This window comes from Bos mutus, chromosome 17 (genome assembly GCF_027580195.1).
Source record: "Bos mutus isolate GX-2022 chromosome 17, NWIPB_WYAK_1.1, whole genome shotgun sequence".
In the NCBI taxonomy this organism is placed as follows: Eukaryota; Metazoa; Chordata; class Mammalia; order Artiodactyla; family Bovidae; genus Bos; species Bos mutus.
Genome location: NC_091633.1, coordinates 10,701,167 through 10,721,905, shown reverse-complemented (window position 1 = coordinate 10,721,905; position 20,739 = coordinate 10,701,167). Strand labels below are relative to the sequence as shown.

Genomic DNA, 20,739 nt, shown 5'->3' with positions numbered 1-20,739 from the left:
ATGTAGCCACAGCTGAGGGCACCAGCGGCCAGCCAGAGGTGGAGGAACCAAGAGACACACAGTTTCCCTGAGCCTCTGGATGGAGTTCGGCTCTGCCAACACCTTGAATCTGGCCCACTGATACTGATTTTGGACTTCTGGCCTCCAGAACTGTAAGAAAATAAATATCTGTTGTTTTAAGCCACTAAGTATGATGATTTGTTATAGCAGCTGCTGCGAACTAAAACAATGCATTTTCATTTGGACAATGCCAATTGTTTTCTAAGGTGTTTGTGTACCAATTTCTGTTTCCACCAAAAGTGTCTCAAAATTCCTGTTGTTTGACATTCTTCTCAGCACTTAGGTATTTTTGCATTTTACCAATAAGAGATTTTTCTAAGCAAGTATATTAAATTTGGTGTAAACTTTGAAAATTTTAGTCTAGAATGCAAAAACAAGCAAAAAACTGAATATGCTAATAAGGTAAAAATGTTGATATTGAATACTATAATAATGAAGATAAGGGGTTTGGTTAAATTGATAAATATGCTATAGATACTGTATTATACTTATTATTTCTCTTGCCTTATCTCCTAACCACTGAACTTAGTATGTTCTCTACACACTCTTCTTTCTCTTGAAAATAATCCAGTGATGGGGGACTTCCGTTTTGGTCCAGTGGCTCAGATTCCACGTTCCCAATGCAGGGGACCCCCAGTTCGATCCCTGATCAGGGAACTAGGTCCCGCAGACCATAACTAAACGATAATTAAAGATCCCATGTGCCACTGCTAAGACCTGGCACAGCCAAATGAATAAATATTTTAAAATATAAGCTGTTTGGACTTAACTTTAAAAAATACCTACTGATTCTCTGGTACTCATTACATGAGTCGGCATGCCCTTTAGTTGCTGTTTGCTTTGTTTCTGTCTTTACTCTATCCCGTGTTAAATCTTTTCGGCTAAACATAAATTGGTAAAATAGTATTTTGTGGAGGATGGGCAGTGGGCAGTAATTAAAAACTATCTGCTCAATAAAATAGTGTATTTCTGTATGTATTTTGAGCGAACAGATGTTTAGTCATCAATCTCAGAAAATGTTACCATTCCTTTGTCTCATGAATTATTTTGTTTGATGATAAACATATTGCCCATACTAACAATAATTGTAAATACCTTAGGGTTGAATTGCTTTTGGCAGTTTAGAAAATAATTTTAAAACATATATCCTCATTTGATTAATTTGTTTCTTTTGGGTTCCTTAAGGGTACACATTTAACCAGATATATTTACTTAGGAAACTGGATGAATCATAGTTGTTTGTAACAGTTTTGAGAGGCCCAAGAAAAAGTTTCTATTAGCAAAGTTAAGTGGCAAATTGAGATTATGGAATCCTAGCATTGGGAGAGGAAATTCTTATCTGCCATTTATAAGAACTGGAATAAAATCTAGTTTCTTCTTGATTGTGCCCAATGGTGGGGCTCTTATAACCTCTTCAGCTTTTGGTTTTGACAAGCTTTTTTTTTTTTTTTTTCCCAAAAACCCTTTTCTTATAAAAAAAATTTGGACAATTATCCCCAAATATTAAAGTAGGTGGAGGTGCATAACAAACCCTTAGGTACCTGTCACCAACGTTACCAGTTTTCAACACATAGCCAATCTTCTTTCAGCTATACTGCCGCCTGTTTTCTCTCTTTCTCATATTATTCTCATATTATTTTAAAGTAAATACATGACATCCTATCACTTTATCCATAAATGTTTCAGTATGTATCTAAAGAGGTGAGGAATCCTTAAAAACAATCATAATCTTTCATATCTTTAACTTTTTAAAATATAATTAAATATGTAGACAGCATTTGCATTTCCAGTGGTCTTATGATTGTGCTAATATTTTTAAAAAGATTGGTTGTTTGAATCAGGATATAAATAGGACACACAATGACACTGGTTGATTTTTTTTTTTTTAATATTTATTTTATTTTGACTGTGCCGGATCTTAGTTGCAGCATGTGGACTCATAGTTGCAGCATGCATGTGGGATCGAGTTCCCCAACCAGGGATCAAAACCTGGGGCCCCTGCATTGGGAACATAGAGTCTTACCCACTAGACCACAAGGGAAGTCCCAGGTTGATGTTTTTAAACTACATGTTACTTCTCTCTATTTTTTCCTTCCTCTGCCTTGCAGAAAGTTGGTTCTTTGTCCTGTTGAGTTTCCTTTGGTATTGTTGAGTCACTAAGTTGTGTCTGACTCTTTTCAACCCCATGGGCCGCAGCACGCCAGGCTTCCTTGTCCTTCGCTGTCTCCTGGAGTTTGCTCAGATTCGTGTCCATTAAGTTGGTGATTCTATCTAACTATCTCATCCTCTGCCACCCCTTTCTCCTTTTGCTTTCAATCTTTCCCAGCATCAGAGTCTTTTCCAATGAGTCGGCTCTTCACATCAGGTGGCCAAAGTATTGGAGCTTCAGCTTCAGCATCAGCCTTTCAAATGAATATTCAAGGTTGATTTCCTTTAGGATTGACTGGTTTGATCTCCTTGCTGTGTCCAAGAGTCTTTTCCAGCACCACAATTTGAAAGCATCAGTTCTTCGGTGCTCAGCCTTCCTTATGGTCCAACTCACATCTGTACATGACTACTGGAAATACCATAGCTTTGACTGTGTGGACCTTTGTTGGCAAAGTGATCTCTGCTTTTTAGTATGTTAAGTTTGTCATAGCTTTCCTTCCAAGGAGCCAGCGTCTTTTAATTTCATGGCTGCAGTCACCGTCCACAGTGATTTTGGAGCCCGAGAAAATAAAGTCTGCCACTGCTTCCACTTTTCCCCCATCTGTTTGCCATGATATGATGGGGCCGGATGTCATGGTCTTAGTTTTTTAATGTTGAGTTTTAAGCCAGCCTTTTCACTCTCCTCTTTCATCCTCATCAAGATGCTCTTTAGATCCTCTTCACTTTCTGCCATTAGAGTGGTATCATCTGCATATCTGAGGTTGTTGATGTTTCTCCTGGCATTCTTGATTCCAGCTTGTGCTTCATCCAGCCTGGCATTTCTCATTATGTACTCTGCATAGAAGTTAAATGAGTGGGGTGACAATATACAACCTTGTTATACTCTTTTCCCAATCAGAAACCAGTCAGTTGTTCCATGTCTGATTCTAACTGTTGCTTCTTACCCTGCATAAAGGTTTCTCAGGAGACAGATAAGTGGTCTGGTATTCTCATCTCTTGAAGAATTTTCCACAGTTCATTGTGATCCACACAGTCAAAGGCTTTAGCATAGTCAGTGAAGTAGATGTTTTTCTGGAATTCCCTTGCTTTCTTCTATGATCTGAAGAATGTTGGCAATTTGATCTCTGGTTCTTCTGCCTTTTCTAAACCCAGCTTGTATATTGGAAGTTCTCAGTTCACATACTGCTGAAGCCTAACTTGAAGGATTTTTGAGCATAACCTTACTACATGTGAAATGAGTGCAATAGTATGGTAGTTTAAACATTCTTCGGCATTGCCCTTCTCTGGGATTGGAATGAAAACCGACCTTTTCCAGTCCTGTGGCCTCTGCTGAGTTTATGCTTATTGCACCTGCCTGGTATAGTTCAACATGTTTTTTTCTGTCCTCTAAATTTCCTGTAGCTTTATCTCTGGATCTCACTTCTAGATCAGGGTTCCATCAGATTTCGGATTTTTCAGAGCACTCTCTGTACATGATTTCCTTTGATCTTAATGGTGTAAACCCCTCATTTCTATAAATGTAGAAACACAGACTGAGAGAATATAAGTAAAATGACTAAGTGGAGAATTATTTGCAGAGGCTCAGCTAGAACTTAGTTTCCTTAACTCAGTGGTTTGTAATTTTGGCTGTGTATCTCATTCACCTCTGAAGTTAAGCAAAACAAAAGCCTAGATATTTTGAGTTAATCGGGCTGGGGTGGGGCCCATTAAATATTATCTGAAAGCTCTCAAGGCAGTTCTCAATGTTTAGCCACGGTTAAAAGCAACTACCCTAACTCATATCTCATGTTCCCTCCTCTGTTGCATATATTTTCTTCATCTAATTAGAAGATTCTTACATAGAAGAGGAATAGTTATTTTCCATTGCTCCAGAAGGCAGAAATATAATTAGTCCAAATGAGGGAAGGTTACTTGGATGTAACAGTGGGAACCAGCTGTACATCCTAAGAGCATTATTCTTGGAATTTATGTATCTTCTCATTCATTAATTTATCAAACATTTATATGCCAGACACTGATACAAGTATGAATAAGACATGGTTCCCTCTTTCAGAGTTCACAGTTGAAATAGGGGTACAGATTTAAATAACATTATAGTAGAGTGTATTATACATCTTGGGGGCTGCATAATTTCCTTTTTCAAGTTGTTGTATTTTTGTATTTTTAAATTGTCATCAGTGGCTTTCTTACTAAGATATTTATGCTAAGCATTTAGTGAATATGTCACAATGATAGTCTTTTCATTAAATATGTAATTCAAGCAATAACAAGTTAAGTTAGTCTTTGCATAGTTATCTTTTTTCTTTAAATAGAAAAAATAATAAAATTTATAATAGCATTGAAACCATTTTGAGAGTTCATTTCTACATCTTTCTCCGAATTTTACTCTGTTGATTACTAAGCATAGAGGGATGATTTGTATTGGTTTTGTCAAGACTTTGGTGAAAAAAAATGATTTTGTAACATGGAGAAATTTTTAGATTTGGACTCTACGCCTCAGATCAACTTTGAAGAGTCACTCTACATACCACTCACTACATTTCCTTCATGGACATCTGCCAGGGTCCAGCCCCGGTGGATCCAGGGAATTCGAAGCGGGGACGGCATTGGCGAAGATCAGGAAACAATTGCTTAATTAAACATTAATTAAGGATATAAAGAGTGGTTAAATAAGGATAGCTCAGTGAGGAAATTCAGTGGAGAAAATAGGCTGAATAATTCAGCCAGGTGAGAGAAAGAACGACATGGGGAGACCAAGTTTCCGTGAACAAGGCCCGCACCTTATTTTTCAAAGTAGTTTTTATACCTTAAGTTATACATAGAGGATAATGGGGGAAGGGGTAGAGTCATGCAGTAAGCCAGGCTTTCTTCCTGCAAACTTATCATATGCAAAAGTTTAGGTGATTTGCATCATCTTCTGGCCCGGAGGCCTTTTAACATTTTAAGACCCTTTCTTCAGAAAACTTATTTTTCTCTAAAGGTGGTTAGTCAGGCGCCACCCTCCAAAAGCATTAAAGTTGCATTCCTATAGGGCAAAGGTGTGGTGGGCTGTAACAAGAAAAAGAATTAACTCAAGGGTCCAAGGTTACAAACATTAAAGGTACTACTTACACCAATTATATTAATCAATATACTGCCAGGAACACAGCAGATAAGGGATATGGAGACTTAGCAGCAAACATTGGCCCAACAAGTGAAAAACCCTTCACCAATACAATTTCTAATCAATCTTTTAACTGCTCAAAGGACTCTGTATTTAGACAGTTTAGAACATCTCATGCCTCTCACAGTTGGGAGGCTCTGAGCAATCACATGTGGCCAGAAAAACCTATTCAGGCAGGCTAGAGGACTTCCAAAGGAGTTTGTAGGTTGAAACACTATCACACCCAGGAACTTTATTAACTGGAGCTATAAGTTAACTCTTTTTTCAGAGAGAGGTAGTGGGGGACAGCCCCCCCCATAAAGTCAGAGGTGTAGGTGAGAGCACAAAGCAGAAAGTAGGCAGACTCTGGTTTTGGGGGTAGATGCTCGAGAATTTCCAGGGGGACTCCTGAGGCTCGATCCTGCCTTTGCGGATGCTGAGCCTCCTTCCTCATGACCTTTGCCACGGACGGAGTTCCTCACACTGGCTCCTGGCAGTGATAGACTTCCAGTTGAGCTATTCCAGATCCTGAAAGATTATGCTGTGAAAGTGCTGCACTCAATATGCAATATGCCGGGAGATGGCTCCCGGCAGACATCATTTATTAAAAACAAATCACTGAGGCTGGGATGGGGGTGGGAGGGAGACTGAGAAGGGAGGGGATATATGTATAGGTATAGCTGATTCACATTGTTGTACAGCAGAAATCAACACCGTTGTATCCTCCAATTAAAAAAAAGTTTAAAAATTAAAAACAAAGTAATATGAAGTGGTATAGGGAGAAAAACAAATTCATTGAGGAACTTTCCTTGTTGCCCAATGGTTAAGACTCCATGCTCACAATGCAGGGTTCCATCCCTGGTCAGGAAGCTAGATCCCGCATGTTGCAACTGAGTTCCCATGCCTCAGCTAAAGGTCTCACTTGCCTGCAACGAGCTGCAGCCAAATAAATAAATAAAAATAAATATTTAAAAACAAATCTTTGATACATCTGTTGAAATAGCAGGCACATTTTCTCTTAGAGTTTGTATCTGACCCTTTGATAGAGGTATGTCCTAGATAATATGGGAATACCAAAAGGTTATCTGGGACTTCCCTGATGGCTCAGTAGGTAAAGAATCTGCCTGCAATGCAGGAGACTCAGGTTTGATCCCTGTGTCAGGAAGATCCCCTGGAGAAGGAAATGTCAACCCACTCCAGTATTCCTGCCTGTGAAATCCCATGGACAGAGGAGCCTGGTGGGCTATAGTCCCTGGGGTCATAAGAATTAGACATGACTTAGCCACAAAACTTATAAAGCAACTAATAATAAAAGGTTATTCTCGGAAGGGGAAGTGAGAGGAAGAAAAGTGTGTTTCAAAGTTGATGGTGGAGCAGAGCTGAGTTCTAAATGATAGGTAGGATTTAAACTTAGTGGTATAGGACATTCAGGCCACATTAGCAGGGAGGTGGAAAAATAGAACCCTGGTCATAGAACATGACAGAGATGAAAACTAGGCAGGGATTAGGATAAGATGGAACTTTTATGCAAAAAGAATTTGAACAGTGATTTCTTACATTTAGGAGTCCTCAGAGTTCTAACAGTTGTGCTCTCAATAAAAACTGCTCTCAGTTTATCCAGCGATTTGGGAGAAATCACCACGTGCTGGAGTTCCAGAACAGAGCCAAAGCTAATTAACCTGGTAACAAGGCAGAGTCCATTCCTAGTTTTGGCACCAAGCTAAGGGCTAAAACTCATGAATTAAAGTGTGAAATTTAATCGTGGTTATCAGTTAACACCGTTTTAAAAAATAGATGCTGATGAGAGTTTGAATACATACAAGACTGAATAAGGTTGTGCAGCTTCAGGGTCTAATTTAATTGATAACGGATCCACTTTTGATTTAGGCTTTTGTATTAGAGATAGAGTTCCATCCTTTGATTCTTGATTCACTTACTTGGTTCACATAAAATCTTTCTGATCTTTGAGTTGCCAGATGCAATTCAATTTGACCATAACTGCCATCTTCATAATGTAAAAAAAAATTGTAGGAAAATCTATAAAAGGGTTTAAAAACTCACTCTAATGTTTGAGAGAATTTTGGTATTCTGTTGACTACTGAAAAGTTTTGTCCTGGGGTTGCAAGTTGGGCCAGTTCAATCTGCTTTGGAATAATTCATGTATAAATTCATTTTATGCTGACAGGTTCATATAATGAATTGAATCAGTTAATGAACCTTACTAGGGAGTATAATAATTTATTCATACTAGGGAGTGTAATAATTTATTTGGAGCTTCCGTGATCCTGAGTTTTAAATCTCGTTTCTTTTTGGAGAATGAACAGTTTTATTGTTCACTGATAGTTCTCAGCATCTGTGGTGGTCTCCCCCATCCCACCACAGTCTTCCGCCTAACGAGCCCTACGGTGAGAAAAACTGCTGCTGAAGTACAATAGATGGGCCTAATGAACTGATTTAAAGAAAACACTCCCTGTGGTCCTTAAGCTTGTGCTTTGTCAGATACATCCCCCAATGTTGATTATATCAGCTACCATTTGTTTGACTAGGAGTTATTAAAGACAGTGCTTGCTGCTGTAAAATACCAGCTCTAGTTATGACTACTTTTCCTCAATATAAACTATTTAACTTGTCATCACAGTTTTTTTTCAATAGTGGGAAAAAACCCACCTGTTTATATTACCTCAAATATTAATGACATTTCAAAATTGAATAAGAATGTTTTACCTTATTATAGGGCATATACAATTTTTATACTGCTTTTTATTGTTGTATAGTTTTAATTATTTTTATTCTACAATACTCCATTATGATATAATTTAATTGAACACTTCTGAATTTTGAAATTGCTTCTACTTTTTCCACTGTGATAAGACTGCAGTGAAAATCTCTCTGTGTGTTTTTATTTCTGGAATGTTTCTTTTGGATAACTTAGAAATGGGTTTGCTTTCTGTTTCTTTGAGAGGTAGGAGATTATATATGTTTTAGCTACATATTGACCCTTTTAGAGAATTACATCTCTGGTATTCTGAACAGCAAAGTATATGGAAATTGAGATTTACATTTAGGAGGGTATAGTAGTTCATTCCCTAATCTTGATTTTTCTACTGATTTATTAGTCTAGTTAATTTCCTAATGTGTATATACAATATTTTCTATTACCCGAAAAGCCTCTTATTATTTAGCATACAATAAGGTATGCTTAGTCCTACCATATTTCGCATCATGACTGGTAGGTATATGTTCTGTGTTTCCCAAATGAAAAAAAAGTTGGTTAAAATGATACAATCCTCTCTAACTCTTCTGTCGATACTGGAGTCTTGTTCAAAGCTAGATATGGCTGGTAAAGAATATTTTGCCTCCTTTCTCTCAGCTTTCCAGAATGATTGTTTTTTAGCTTCAAAACATATATGTCATGTATGATGAAAAATTACATTAAGGCTTTGAGTTAATATTTTGAGTGTCATTCCCTTAATACTTTGGTGACATCAGCATTGTCACCAACGTACAGTTAGTAAACCTGTCTTCTGATTAAAGGTGTCAGGGATCTTCCCTTTTCCTGAAATAGCCTTTTTCCTTTTTTAAAAAAAATTTAATTTTCTAATGATATTTTGGTCTTTTATCTTCTTGATCAAGAACTGTTACTAAGAGTAGTGGTTTTATATGAGCATCAGAGACAAATTATTTAATATTCGTAAGTACCAGAAAAGATCCTCCATAGCTAACTCACTAAAACCCAAAGGTATGATCTCTTTCTCTTTATAAAATGATTTTAGGCCATGACTTTCAAACTTTAGAATTCTTAAAAACAGCAGCATATCAGACAGTTCTTAGTTTTCATAAGAGGCCATTGAAATGGATAATGCTGAGTAACCTAATGGATTTCTGAAAGCATAGTGTGCTTTAGGTACTGCTAAATCAATAAACATAACAGTCACTTAAGTGTGTATATTATGTATTACTTGGTTAATCAAATCCTTTCAGAATATTTGTCTTTCAAGTGGAATGCTAAAAATATAACTAAAGTGCTTGTAAGAAATAGAACCATCAGAAAAATGTAGTAGTATGTATTTTTTCAGATAATCTTAATATTTGAAGTTAACCTCAGATTCTGCCATATACATCATTTTATGAAACATGAAGGAACAAATTTCAGAAGCATTTAGTAATAAAAGTAAATAGTTGAGTTTAATGTTACTTTCGGAGAAGGCAATGGCAACCCACTCCAGTACTCTTGCCTGGAAAATCCCATGGACGGAGGAGCCTGGTGGTCTACAGTCCATGGGGTCCCTAAGAGTCGGACACGACTGAGCAACTTCACTTTCACTTTTCACTTTCATGCATTGGAGAAGGAAATGCAACCCACTCCAGTGTTCTTGCCCAGAGAATCCCAGGGGCAGGGGAGCCTGGTGGGCTGCCATCTGTGGGGTCTCACAGAGTCGGACACAACTGAAGCGACTTAGCAGCAGCAGCAGCAGCAATGTTACTTTAGAAAAGGCAGAGGAACCAGAGATCAAATTGGCAGGATCCATTGGATCATAGAAAAAGCAAGAGAATTCCAGAAAAACATCTATTTCTATTTCATTGAATATGCTAAAAAGCCTTTGACTGTGTGGATCACAATGAACTATGGAAAATTCTTAGAGATGGGAATACCACACCACCTTATTGAAAGTTGCTTGGTTGTGTCCGACTCTTTGCGACCCCATGGACTTCTCCAGGCCAGAATACTGGAGTGGGTAGCCTTTCCCTTCTCTAGGGGATCTTCCCAACCCACGGATCAAACCCAGATCTCCCGCATTGCAGGTGATTCTTTACCAGCTGAGCCACAAGGGAAGCCCAAGAATACTGGAGTGGGTAGCCTATTTCTTCTCCAGGAGGAATTGAACTGGAGTCTCCTGCATTGCAGGTGGATTCTTTACCAACTGAGCTATCAAGGAAGCCCCTAATTGCCTCTTGAGAAATCTGTATGCAGGTCAAGAAGCAACAGTTAAAACCACACATGGAACAATGGACTGGTTCCAAATTGGGAAAGGAGTACATCAAAGCTGTATACTGTCACCCTGCTTATTTAACTTACATGCAGAATACATCATGTGAAATGCCAGGCTAGATGAAGCACAAGCTGGAATCAGGATTGCATGGGGAAATATCAACATCAGATATGCAGATGACACTACCCTTATGGCAGAAAGCAAAGAGGAACTAAAGAGCCTCTTAAAAGTGAAGGAGGCGAGTGAAAAAGCTGGCCTAAAACTCAACATTCAAAAAACTAAGATCATGGCATCTGGTCCCATCACTTCATGGCAAACAGATCGGGAAACAATGGAAACAGTGACAGACTTTATTTTCTTAGACTCCAAAATCACTGCAGATGGTGACTGCAACCATGAAATTTAAAAGATGCTTCTTCCTTGGAAGGAAAGCTATGACCAACCTAGACAGCATATTAAAAAGCAGAGACATTACTTTGCTGACAAAGGCCTGTCTAGTCAAAGCTATAGTTTTTCCAGTAGTCATGTATGGATGTGAGAGTTGGACTGTAAAGAAAGCTAAACGCCGAAGAATTGATGCTTTTGAACTGTGTTTAGAGAAGACTCTTGAGAGTCCCTTGAACAGCAAGGGGATCAAATCAGTCAATCCTAAAGGAAATCAGTCCTGAATATTCATTGGAAGGACTGATGCTGAAGCTGAGGCTCCAATACTTTGGCCACCTGATGTGAAGAACTGACTCATTAGAAAAGATCCTGATGCTGGGAAAGATTGAAGGCAGGACGTGAAGGGGATGACAGAGGATGAGATGGTTGGATGGCATCACCGACTCGCTGGACATGAGTTTGAGCAAGCTCTGGGAGTTGGCGATAGACAGGGAAGCCTGGAGGGCTGCAGTTCTTGGGTCGCAGAGAGTCAGACACAACTGAGCGACTGAACTGAATGATACTGAATTGTTGTTTGATTCTTGTGTCCAATAAAAGCCTATATTGAATTTTTCAGGAGTTGCTTCATATAACATAAGTAGCTGCTCAGTGTAGCATAAGTAAAAATGTATCTGGAGTGCATATGTATTGTGTATCAAAGGGTTTTACTGGGTAGAAATCACAAATGTATACCTGTGGCGGATTTATTTTGATATTTGGCAAAACTAATACAATTATGTAAAGTTTAAAAATAAAATAAAATTTAAAAAAAATGTAACAAAATTTGTTTAGACCTTCATAACTTGAGATGACCAAATTTAAAATTCTGTGGTTTTTCACATTAAAAGTATCTCCATCTTTGATTGTTAACCATGATGGTGGAAGCTGGTTACTGACTTTTTGAGGGGAGATCTTAAAAAAAAAAAGAAAATAGGCAAGCTAGCTTCCTTAGGTATGATTACTTCAGGGTAGATAGTCACCTCTGAAATGCGATCCTTTCTAAAGGAATTTGTAGTTATTTTATCTGTTACCATTTGTGAAAAATAATCAAAAGTGTAATTTGTGTTTGAATCTAGACAAAAGGGTGGGATGATGAAATTTGTATGACTTGATGGTAAAGGACATTATAATCATCTGTTTGATACTCTTTAGTAAAAACTAAGTAGAAATGTCCCTAGTTCTTATTTTTAATAATATGATTTGCAATATAGCTTTACCCAGTGATACCTAGTTGAATACAACTATTGCCTGGTTAGAACTTTTAAAAATTTTGTTTAAAAATTATCGTATGGTAAAATTGACATTTTTTGGGGGGGTAAGTACAGTGCTATGACTCTTAACACATATATTAATTCATGTAACCAGTTAACACATGTAAGATTCATGCAACCACTTAGCACATGTAAGATTCATGTGACCACCAGTGCTGTTCAAGGTATAGAACAGTTTGTCTTCATGAACCTTCTTATACTCTCCCTAAATAGTCACACCCTGCGTGTACCCCAACCTCTGGCAACCATTGATCTGTTTTTTTTAATCCCTATACATTTTTTTCCCCAGGAAGTAATAAATAGAATCATGCAGATGGAACCTTTTGAAATTGATTTCTCTCACTCAACAAAATGCCATTGAGATTCACTGAGGTTGTGGGGATCAGTAGTTCATTTCTTTTTATTGCTAAGTTGTTGGTTGAAATGTTATGGCATTTGGATATTATTTCTGACCTGACATTGGCACTGAAGTTTGAATTGGTTGCTTTTAACTGGGTTGACTATTTTTTTAAATCAGTTAAATGAGATATACATGTAGTTAATTTTCTGAATTAGAATGTTTTTTTAAACTGAACATTTTTTTAGTTTAGTGGCTTGCATGTATAGCTAAGCTAGGCAGTTACAGGATTTAAGGGCAAAATTTGAGGTTAAAAAAAAGGATTTTGCAGTTTATGAGCAAAATAGAATGACCTATGACCCTTTAAAATCCCAGTGCCAATGACTTGACAGCATTTTCTTTGCTTTTGTTCCAAGCCTCTTCCCATCCTGACTTTCTGGTCTACTGAGAACCAGACACCTCTGGTGGCTGATAATCTATTTTAATATGCTTGCTTCAGGAGTGCCTGCCTTTATTTGCTGGTTATAACAGTCTATTCATCTTAACTTAGTCAAACTTCCGTGTATAAACTCTTTGCATCATAAATTTAGTTTGATTCTTTATCTTAGTATCTATTTCTTAGTTGATTGAGGTTTTATTATTTCCCCAGCTGCTGAAAATCTCAAGGAGGTCTCCTGATAATAGTATGTTTTTGGAAAGAAAATAGTGGTTCTGCTATCAATGAGAACTGTATAAATCTATTTATGATGTCACCAATTGAAATAATGGATTAACAGTAGTAAGAGTGGAATGCTCCTCAAGCGGAGAGAATAATAAGCAATCATTTATTAATAGGTATTTTAGATTTTGAAGATGAAACTTGTTCTATTTTTATTGACAATCTAATTGGTAATAGAAGTTAGAGACAGATTTGTAAATTGATTGAATAAATATTTATGCCTCAGCTTTCTAAGATAAGTTATTCAAATTAACTTTGACTTCCATATTTAACTATTTTCATGATTCACGTTCTAATCTCACTTTTAATAGTAACATTAGCAGAAATGCCAAGAAAAGAAAATCTCCATCAACAGCCTGGCTTTATAGCACACATTTTCATATTTGGTCACAAAAGATTTTTTGATGTGGACCATTTTTTTAACTTTTAACTTTAAAATTTTAATTTTAAACTTTAATTTTGTATTGGGGTATTGCCAGTTAACAATGTTGTGATAGTTTCAGGTGGACAGCAAAGGAACTCAGCTATATATATACAAGTATCCATTCTCCCCCAAACTCTCCTTCCATCCAGGCTGCCGTGATGTGGACCATTTTTAGATACCAGTGGATAGATTTACTCTTATCATAGATGAGAGTGGTGGTGGAAGCAATACATAGCAACTTCCTCTCTACTGGTTCTTTCCTTAGATTTTAACATTTGAGACCAAGAACCCAACGGAATTAGCAGAACGTCTGCGCTCTGTTTGTGGGAATCAGAGCAACGCCTATGCCCGCCTGCTGGAATACCGCCTGAATGCCTTGCGAGGACTGTGGAATGCCCAGCGCCAGCTGGCCTTGGAAGAACAGCATGAAAGGGAGAGTTCAGGTGATGAAGAAACTTTGGCCTTGCTCAAACGCCAGGGCTTGTTGCAGCAACCCGAGCAAGCTCCCTTCACATCAAGGATGGGGCTCCTGCTGGTCTTCCCCCTTATTCAGTCCCAGAGTAGAACAGACCCCTCTCTCTGTAACATCACTGCTGAGGTGCTATTGAACTGCCTTCGCGACTGCCAGCCTTTGAGCCTGACCAAGGAGCCTGCTGACTGTCTCAATGGAATTGAAACTTTGCTATGCTCCTGGCTAGAGGAGACTTCTGACACAGGCCAACACATCCCACATAAGCAAAAAGAAAATGCTGCTGCTGCCCTCGTGGCTTTGGCATGTGCCAGGTAAGGAAAATCAAAGGTACCCCCTGGTGACCTTGTGACTGCTGCTGCCTGGGTTGGGTGAGTGAATGAGTGAGCAAGCATATTTGATGGAAGTCTTAACATTCAGAAGTCCTTCTTTGTTTTCAGTATTGAATTTCACAGCCTTGACAGTGCCTAAGATGTTTTCAACAAAACTTGGCACCAGGAGTTGGAGCTGGAACCCAAGTTCAAGGTCTTGCTTTGTGTTATATCATGATAACAGCTTAAACAGTTTAAAATGGAGAATTAACACTTGCCATTATCTACTTACCCTTAGATGATTTGTGTTTTACATCCAGTGGTTAGTGGAGGATGTTATATCTATATTTCTCCCAGAAGGACAGTGAAAAAAATGTGTAGAGCATTTAAATTTTTTTGTGACACGTGTCTGTAAGGAGTGTGTCAGTGAATGGGTTATTACTCACCTGGACTCGGTCACACAGATATGGTCACAAATTATATTTCTGGACCTTGATGCTTGGCTCCATCAATCTGATTGAAAGATCTCTCTGTGTATGTATACATATGTGTGTGTGTGTGTGTGTGTGTGTATAAGATTTTTAATAGTGTACTGTCCTTCGCATGTAAGTTGATGTCATTGATAACCGTCAATAAGAAATATTCTTGGAGTTACTTTTCCAGGAGAGGATTTCTTACATTCTCCTGCTCAGTAAACTGTTGATCCCTCTCACATATTGTGAAGAAAAGGTTCACTGCCTTTGCTTTCTTCTAACCTAATTGTCTAGGGACCATTAGGACCATGGTCTGACAGGTTAATGTTCTAATCTGTCCCTCTCCCTTCAGAATTTTTTCTTTGATTGAGTTCTTCCTTTTGTTAGCAAAAAGCAAATGTGGGTAACTTCTTGGAGGATTACGAAGGCCTTAGACTCCTTCCTCTATTTTTATGGATTCAAAGTTGACCTTCAGATGGTTCAATCTCAAGCTGTTTTTAAGGCAAAATGGCACCAACATGTATTGTCAGTTTCTTTGCCCTGAGCAAACTGTCGTAGCCTACTTTTAGATCCTGGAAGACTGTAGTTGATTATGGAAATCCTGACATGAGCTTAATTCTGGAGACGTTATTGGGTGGTACCAAAATGAGTTTCCCTGTAAAGGCTTTATATTGGATTTATTTATTAATTTTTGGATATGCAGAAGACAGTTTTGAGCCCTAAATAGATTTGTTATTAATGCAAAAGTCCTACTTTGGGAAATTTTTTTGTCTATCTTTAGACAGATTTAGGATGTTTGGAATAACTACCAACTCTTTACTTTCAGATGTTTTAATAAACATGGGGTCATGAAACTCACTTTTTTATTGTGCCCTAATTTAGTCTGAACCAACAGATGGTTATTGAAATTGCTTCGTGTACTTGAGATTCCAAAGTCCATCCAGCAGAAATGAGTGTTTTCATTTTCTTCTTCTTGGATGTGTGTGTGTGTGTGTTGTTTTTGTCTTAGATAGTGCCTACATTCTGTTGCTAATATTATCACCTTGTCTGGACTTTATTTACCTCAGAAGTCATATGCTTTTCAGGGTTGGATTATCTCTTTTAATGACGTGTTTAGGAGCATATTATTGAACTTTTGAGATTGATGTTCTCAAAGACAGAACAGTGTTTCCAAAAAATTATTTTGAAGATATTCATTCATTTCAATTAGCTAACATTTATTGAACACTTCTGATGTGCCAGGAACCTTGCTAGGTCTTAGAGAAATAGTGACTCACAGTGGGTGACTCATGATCTCTAATTTTACAGTTGAGTAGATTGCATTTTGTCAATCATTATTGCTCATTTACCACAGGCAAGGGACTCTTCTAGGCAGTAGGAACATAGCAGTGAACAAAGTAGATGGTCCCTAAGATTGCAAAGTTTACGTGAGAGAGAGACAGACATCTAGCAATGAATGAATGTATAGGATAATTTCCAGAGAAAGATATTCATAGTAAGAAGACAAATCAGGATATTTTGCTAATAGAGAATAACTTAAGAGGAGGTAGAGGCCAGCATTAGCTAGAGATGCCAGGGAAGACCTTACTGAAGAGATAACATTTGAGCTGAGGCCTAGACAGTTGACACAGAGCCAGCCACACAAAAAAGCCAGTAACAGGGAGTTCCAGGCAAGAGGAGCAGCAAGCAGCACAAATCTGATCATCCTCCTGTCCTTGGGGTAGCTGAGGGACAGCAAAGTGAGCAGGGGGCTGGAATGCAGTGGTAGAAGGGGAGGTGGGAGAGGAGGGTCCAGACCATGTTGGGGCTTAGGAGCCGCGGATGGAGTCTAAATTTTACTCTAATGTCTGAATCTGGCAGCCAGTAATATCTTACAGTTGGCTTACTGGTTTTAGATATTCCAGTGTGCCCTTGCCCGTTAATTTTAACCTCGTTGTAACCCAGGGAGGTATCCTTGTTGGACAGATGATGAAGTAAAAACCTATAGAAGTTTGGCAACAGGACTGAGATGATGCCGCTGGTGAGTGCCAGAGCCTGGTTTCGGAGCCTAGGGGTCTTTTCTCCCAGCTTGTGCTTTTACACTCTATCTGCTGCCTCCCTGCCATTATGGTTCTTTGGCTTTGATTCTTTTGAACACCAGAGATAGGGAAGGGGACAATTAAGAGGAGGACTCTAGGCCTCCTTGATCCTCTGTTGGGTATTTCATTTCTTGTGAGGTTTAGGCACATGATACCTAGCAATTAAAGCCTTGGCTGAGAAATAAGGCAGCAGTCTGAAGTCAGCCCATCTGATACCCATGATCATTTAGTTCAGGAAATGTTCTTAAGGTGATTTATACTTGGGACCTGGCCAGGTAAGTCTTGTACATCTTAAAAGCACCTTCTTTTAGATCCTGCTGACTGTATTACAGACTTCCCAGGCCTTCAAGCATTTGGAACCAAAAGGAAATCGGGTCTTTGTGAGCTCTGCAAACATTACAATCACATACTTCACAGCAGGGGAAAGCAGAAGGAATACCCTTCAGCACAAAGTATTATTTGAATGTTTTTCTTTTTGGTCATATTTAATGTGATGGGGGTTGGTGAGATGTAAAGTGGATGAACTTAACAAAGATATTAAAAAATTTAAGCCTGGAAATACTGCTAGACTTTAAATGTAACCTCTTCCAATGAAATCTGTCCTCTAGACTAGAGATTGACTTGATGAAAGAGTATCCAGGCATAATCACCACCTGTTCTTTGTGCTTGAGCTTTCTGTTTTGAACTTTCATGTTAGGGGGAGATAATTTACTTTTGCAAATACAAGAAGAACCAGCATGGTAAGAGGCAAGTATATCTGATATTTTGTACAACACATCTACTGACTGGCAGCATGTGTACATGCTCAGTTGCTCAGCAGACACAGACTTATTTTGGAAGCTTCCCATGTGATTAATAACATTGACATCAACAACCTTATTATTTGACATTTCAATTTCAGTGATTTTCTGTTCCCTCTTTTTTTAGGGGATCATTGAAAACTTTTGTTCATACAGTCCATCTATTACAGAAACAGACTGATGTAGGGTCCCTGCCTGTAGCGGATGTGCTGTATAGGTAAGCTGTCACTTTGGATCCTCACCCTCCTCCTACACAAGTGAGCCTGGAGAATTAAAGCTCTTCCAATAAGTAAATTGCTAAACTCTTTTTTTTTTAATCAATTAATGACTCATGTTTTTAAGTAAGTGTGCTATTCTAATCATTGTAAGTAAGAATTTTGTTTTTTCCTTCTTAAAAAAGCATGTTGTTTTTCATTTTTTAATTTTAGTGGATTAAAAAAATGCAATAGCTTGTCTTGAATTTTTATTGTAGATTTCAAGATGATAATATGTTAAGATATAAAGTAAAAAAAGTGAAAGTTGTTCATAATTTCGCTACTCAAAGATAACCACTCCAAATGTTGTATGTATTTCCTAGTTCATACCCCTCTCTCTCCATCCCTTCCTTTCTCTCATACATGTATACATGTAAAATATATACATTTTTACACACAGCTACAAATTTATTATAAGCACCACTTCATAATTTTTTAATGTAAAAATATAAGTTTCATGAATGTCTTTTCAGATACATAGTATTTGTGTAGAACTATTGTAGTTTTCTGCTCTTTGAGATGGTAAATTGACTTTTATCTTCTTGCTGGAATGGATAGTGTCAGTGTCTTTATGATTCTCTACCTTCCTCTTTTAGGCTGTTGCTTTTGGAAGGGGGGCCTGGATCCCCCTCCTGTTTGCTTGGTGGCAAACATATAGTATCCTGGGGGTATGAAGACATGCTGCCTGCACCAGATAGCAACACTGGCTCCAGTTCTGAAAATAAAGGTAATGCAAGGGTTTGGGTCCTGTGATTGAGATTAAGATATGAAAAGAGTGGTTTTAAATCATTGTGGCAAACGATTTAGATATGACTCTGTGTTCCTTTTAATTAAGAGCTCAAGCTTCCTATACAGTGCGTTCATTGTCTGCTTTATCAGTAAAAGTATAAAAGCTGATACTGAGTGAGGTAAGAAAATGGATAGGTTTTACTATCGAAAGGGAAAAGGATCATCTGTACAGTCCTGCCAATGAGGCATGAGTTACTTAAATTGATTCCTGAGTATTTAAATTTGGGCATGGGAGCCTTAAGTTGCATTTTTATATCCACGAGTAGAGTATCAGGTCTTGCTGCCTGATTCTGTTTCTTTGAGTAATTTATTGTGTGTGTGTGTTGGTGAACCCTCTTGTCCTAAAAGCAAAAAAAAAAAAAAAAAATTGTTCAAAGGAGCATGAATTGTGAAGTATCTCCTTTAAACAAAGGAGATTAAAGTGTTTTTACACAATTTCACAACTATTACATATCTGTTTACTCTGTGATCTCAGCGAAAATGGCAGAAGGTCTCTGAAATGTCCTGCAGTTAACTGACTTGCCAGATGAATTAGGCCTCTTTCTTTCTTTGGTGGATGTACTGACCAGTGTGCCATGGCACACACAACCCATGAGGCCAATACACTCTTTTTATAGTCTGTGTCCTGCTGCTTCCACATCTGGAGTTGCAGCCTTGCAAGGAGTCCGCCTTGCTTCCAAACCTGTTTGTTATTGTAGATGGTACTTGTGATTATATCATTAAATATTGCATAACTGATAAAAGTTAAGAATTTTTAAAAAACCCTAGGAAATCGTTTCCATTTAGAAATGGAATGCTTTAGAACGATCTCTAAGAAATTGACGTTGTCTAAGAATTTAGGGTGGGATTCAGAGTCTATTCTCCCTACCCTTTCATTTCATTCCCTTGATGGGGGCAACTTTCTCAGATAACCGTAGGGGAATGGGGTGCAGTCTCAGCGATGGGCCACCCCCCATCTCTTGTCTGGTGCCTGTGCCTTTTCATGGTCCCCTGTTTATTCCAGATAATCATGCTAAAGTGATGAGAGGAGCAGGCAAGACTTTGGGATGTGAGTTACTACCTTCACTGACTCAATTAGAGTCAACAGGAGAAGTGAAAACCTGCAGTGCCCAGGAAGTTCTTAAACATTATGGGCAGAAATAAACAAATTCATATAAAACCAAAACCCTTTTCTTCACTCTCTCCTTTAGTCCTTTTGGGCTTCTCAGGTGGTGCTAGTGGTAAAGAACCCACTTGCCAATGCAAGAGACATAAGAGACATGGGTTTGATCCCTGGGTTGGGAAGATCCCCTGGAGGTGGGCATGGCAACCTTCCCCAGTATTCTTGCCTAGAGAATCTCACAGACATGTAATTTCTCATTGAGGATGATGGTATCAAGCTGATCTGTATGCCCTTCAGTCTGTTGTACCTTTGGTTTTGCTTCTGGCTAGAGGATGTTTTTCTTATAAAAATTTAAAATGTAATCTTATTTAACTTTTAATACTGGAAAAATTCAACATACACAGAAGTTGAAAGAATTCTATAGTAAATTCTATAGTAAACACTCAGCTTCAGCAAGTGTCAGCTCTGGCCCATCTTATTTATTGTTCTGTCCCCTTCACTCCCACTCCCTGTCAGATCCATACTCAAAAGGCCTTGACCTTAATCTAAATAATGGTGAATAAGTGTCTATTTATAAGTTGTAAGTTAAAATGTTTAAGGAATGAAATTAGTATTTTTAAAATGATGACCTACTTAACCGTTTTTTGAAGAACCAGTAGGAACAAGTCTCAGTTATCTTGGATTAGTAGACTGAATTTTTAAGATAATCACATGTGGATGTGCATGTGGATGTGCATGTGTGCTGTCGCTTCAGTCGTGTCTGACTCTTCGCAACCCCATGGACTGTAGCCTACCAGGCAGGCTTCTCTGTCCATGGGATTCTCCAGGCAGGAATACTGGAGTGGGTTGCCATTTTCTTCCTCTAGAGGATCTTCCCAACCACATACTCAGTACCAATTTGAGTGCTGTGACATTGAATTTCCTCTAATATGACAAGTAGTAAAGAAAC

The 20,739-nt window shown here is 38.2% G+C and overlaps 1 protein-coding gene across 6 annotated transcripts in view; it reads left to right on the top strand.

The window, feature by feature from the left end:
• The window catches only part of HECTD4 (HECT domain E3 ubiquitin protein ligase 4), a 170,643-nt gene that overhangs the window by 39,744 nt on the left and 110,160 nt on the right, over positions 1–20,739 (top strand). For all 6 annotated transcript variants that reach the window (XM_070386054.1, XM_070386057.1, XM_070386055.1 and 3 more), the window contains exons 2-4: positions 13,780–14,297; positions 17,773–17,862; positions 18,496–18,626. In XM_070386054.1, coding sequence (XP_070242155.1) covers positions 13,780–14,297; positions 17,773–17,862; positions 18,496–18,626 — 739 coding nt within the window. The remainder of the gene's footprint in view (positions 1–13,779; positions 14,298–17,772; positions 17,863–18,495; positions 18,627–20,739) is intronic.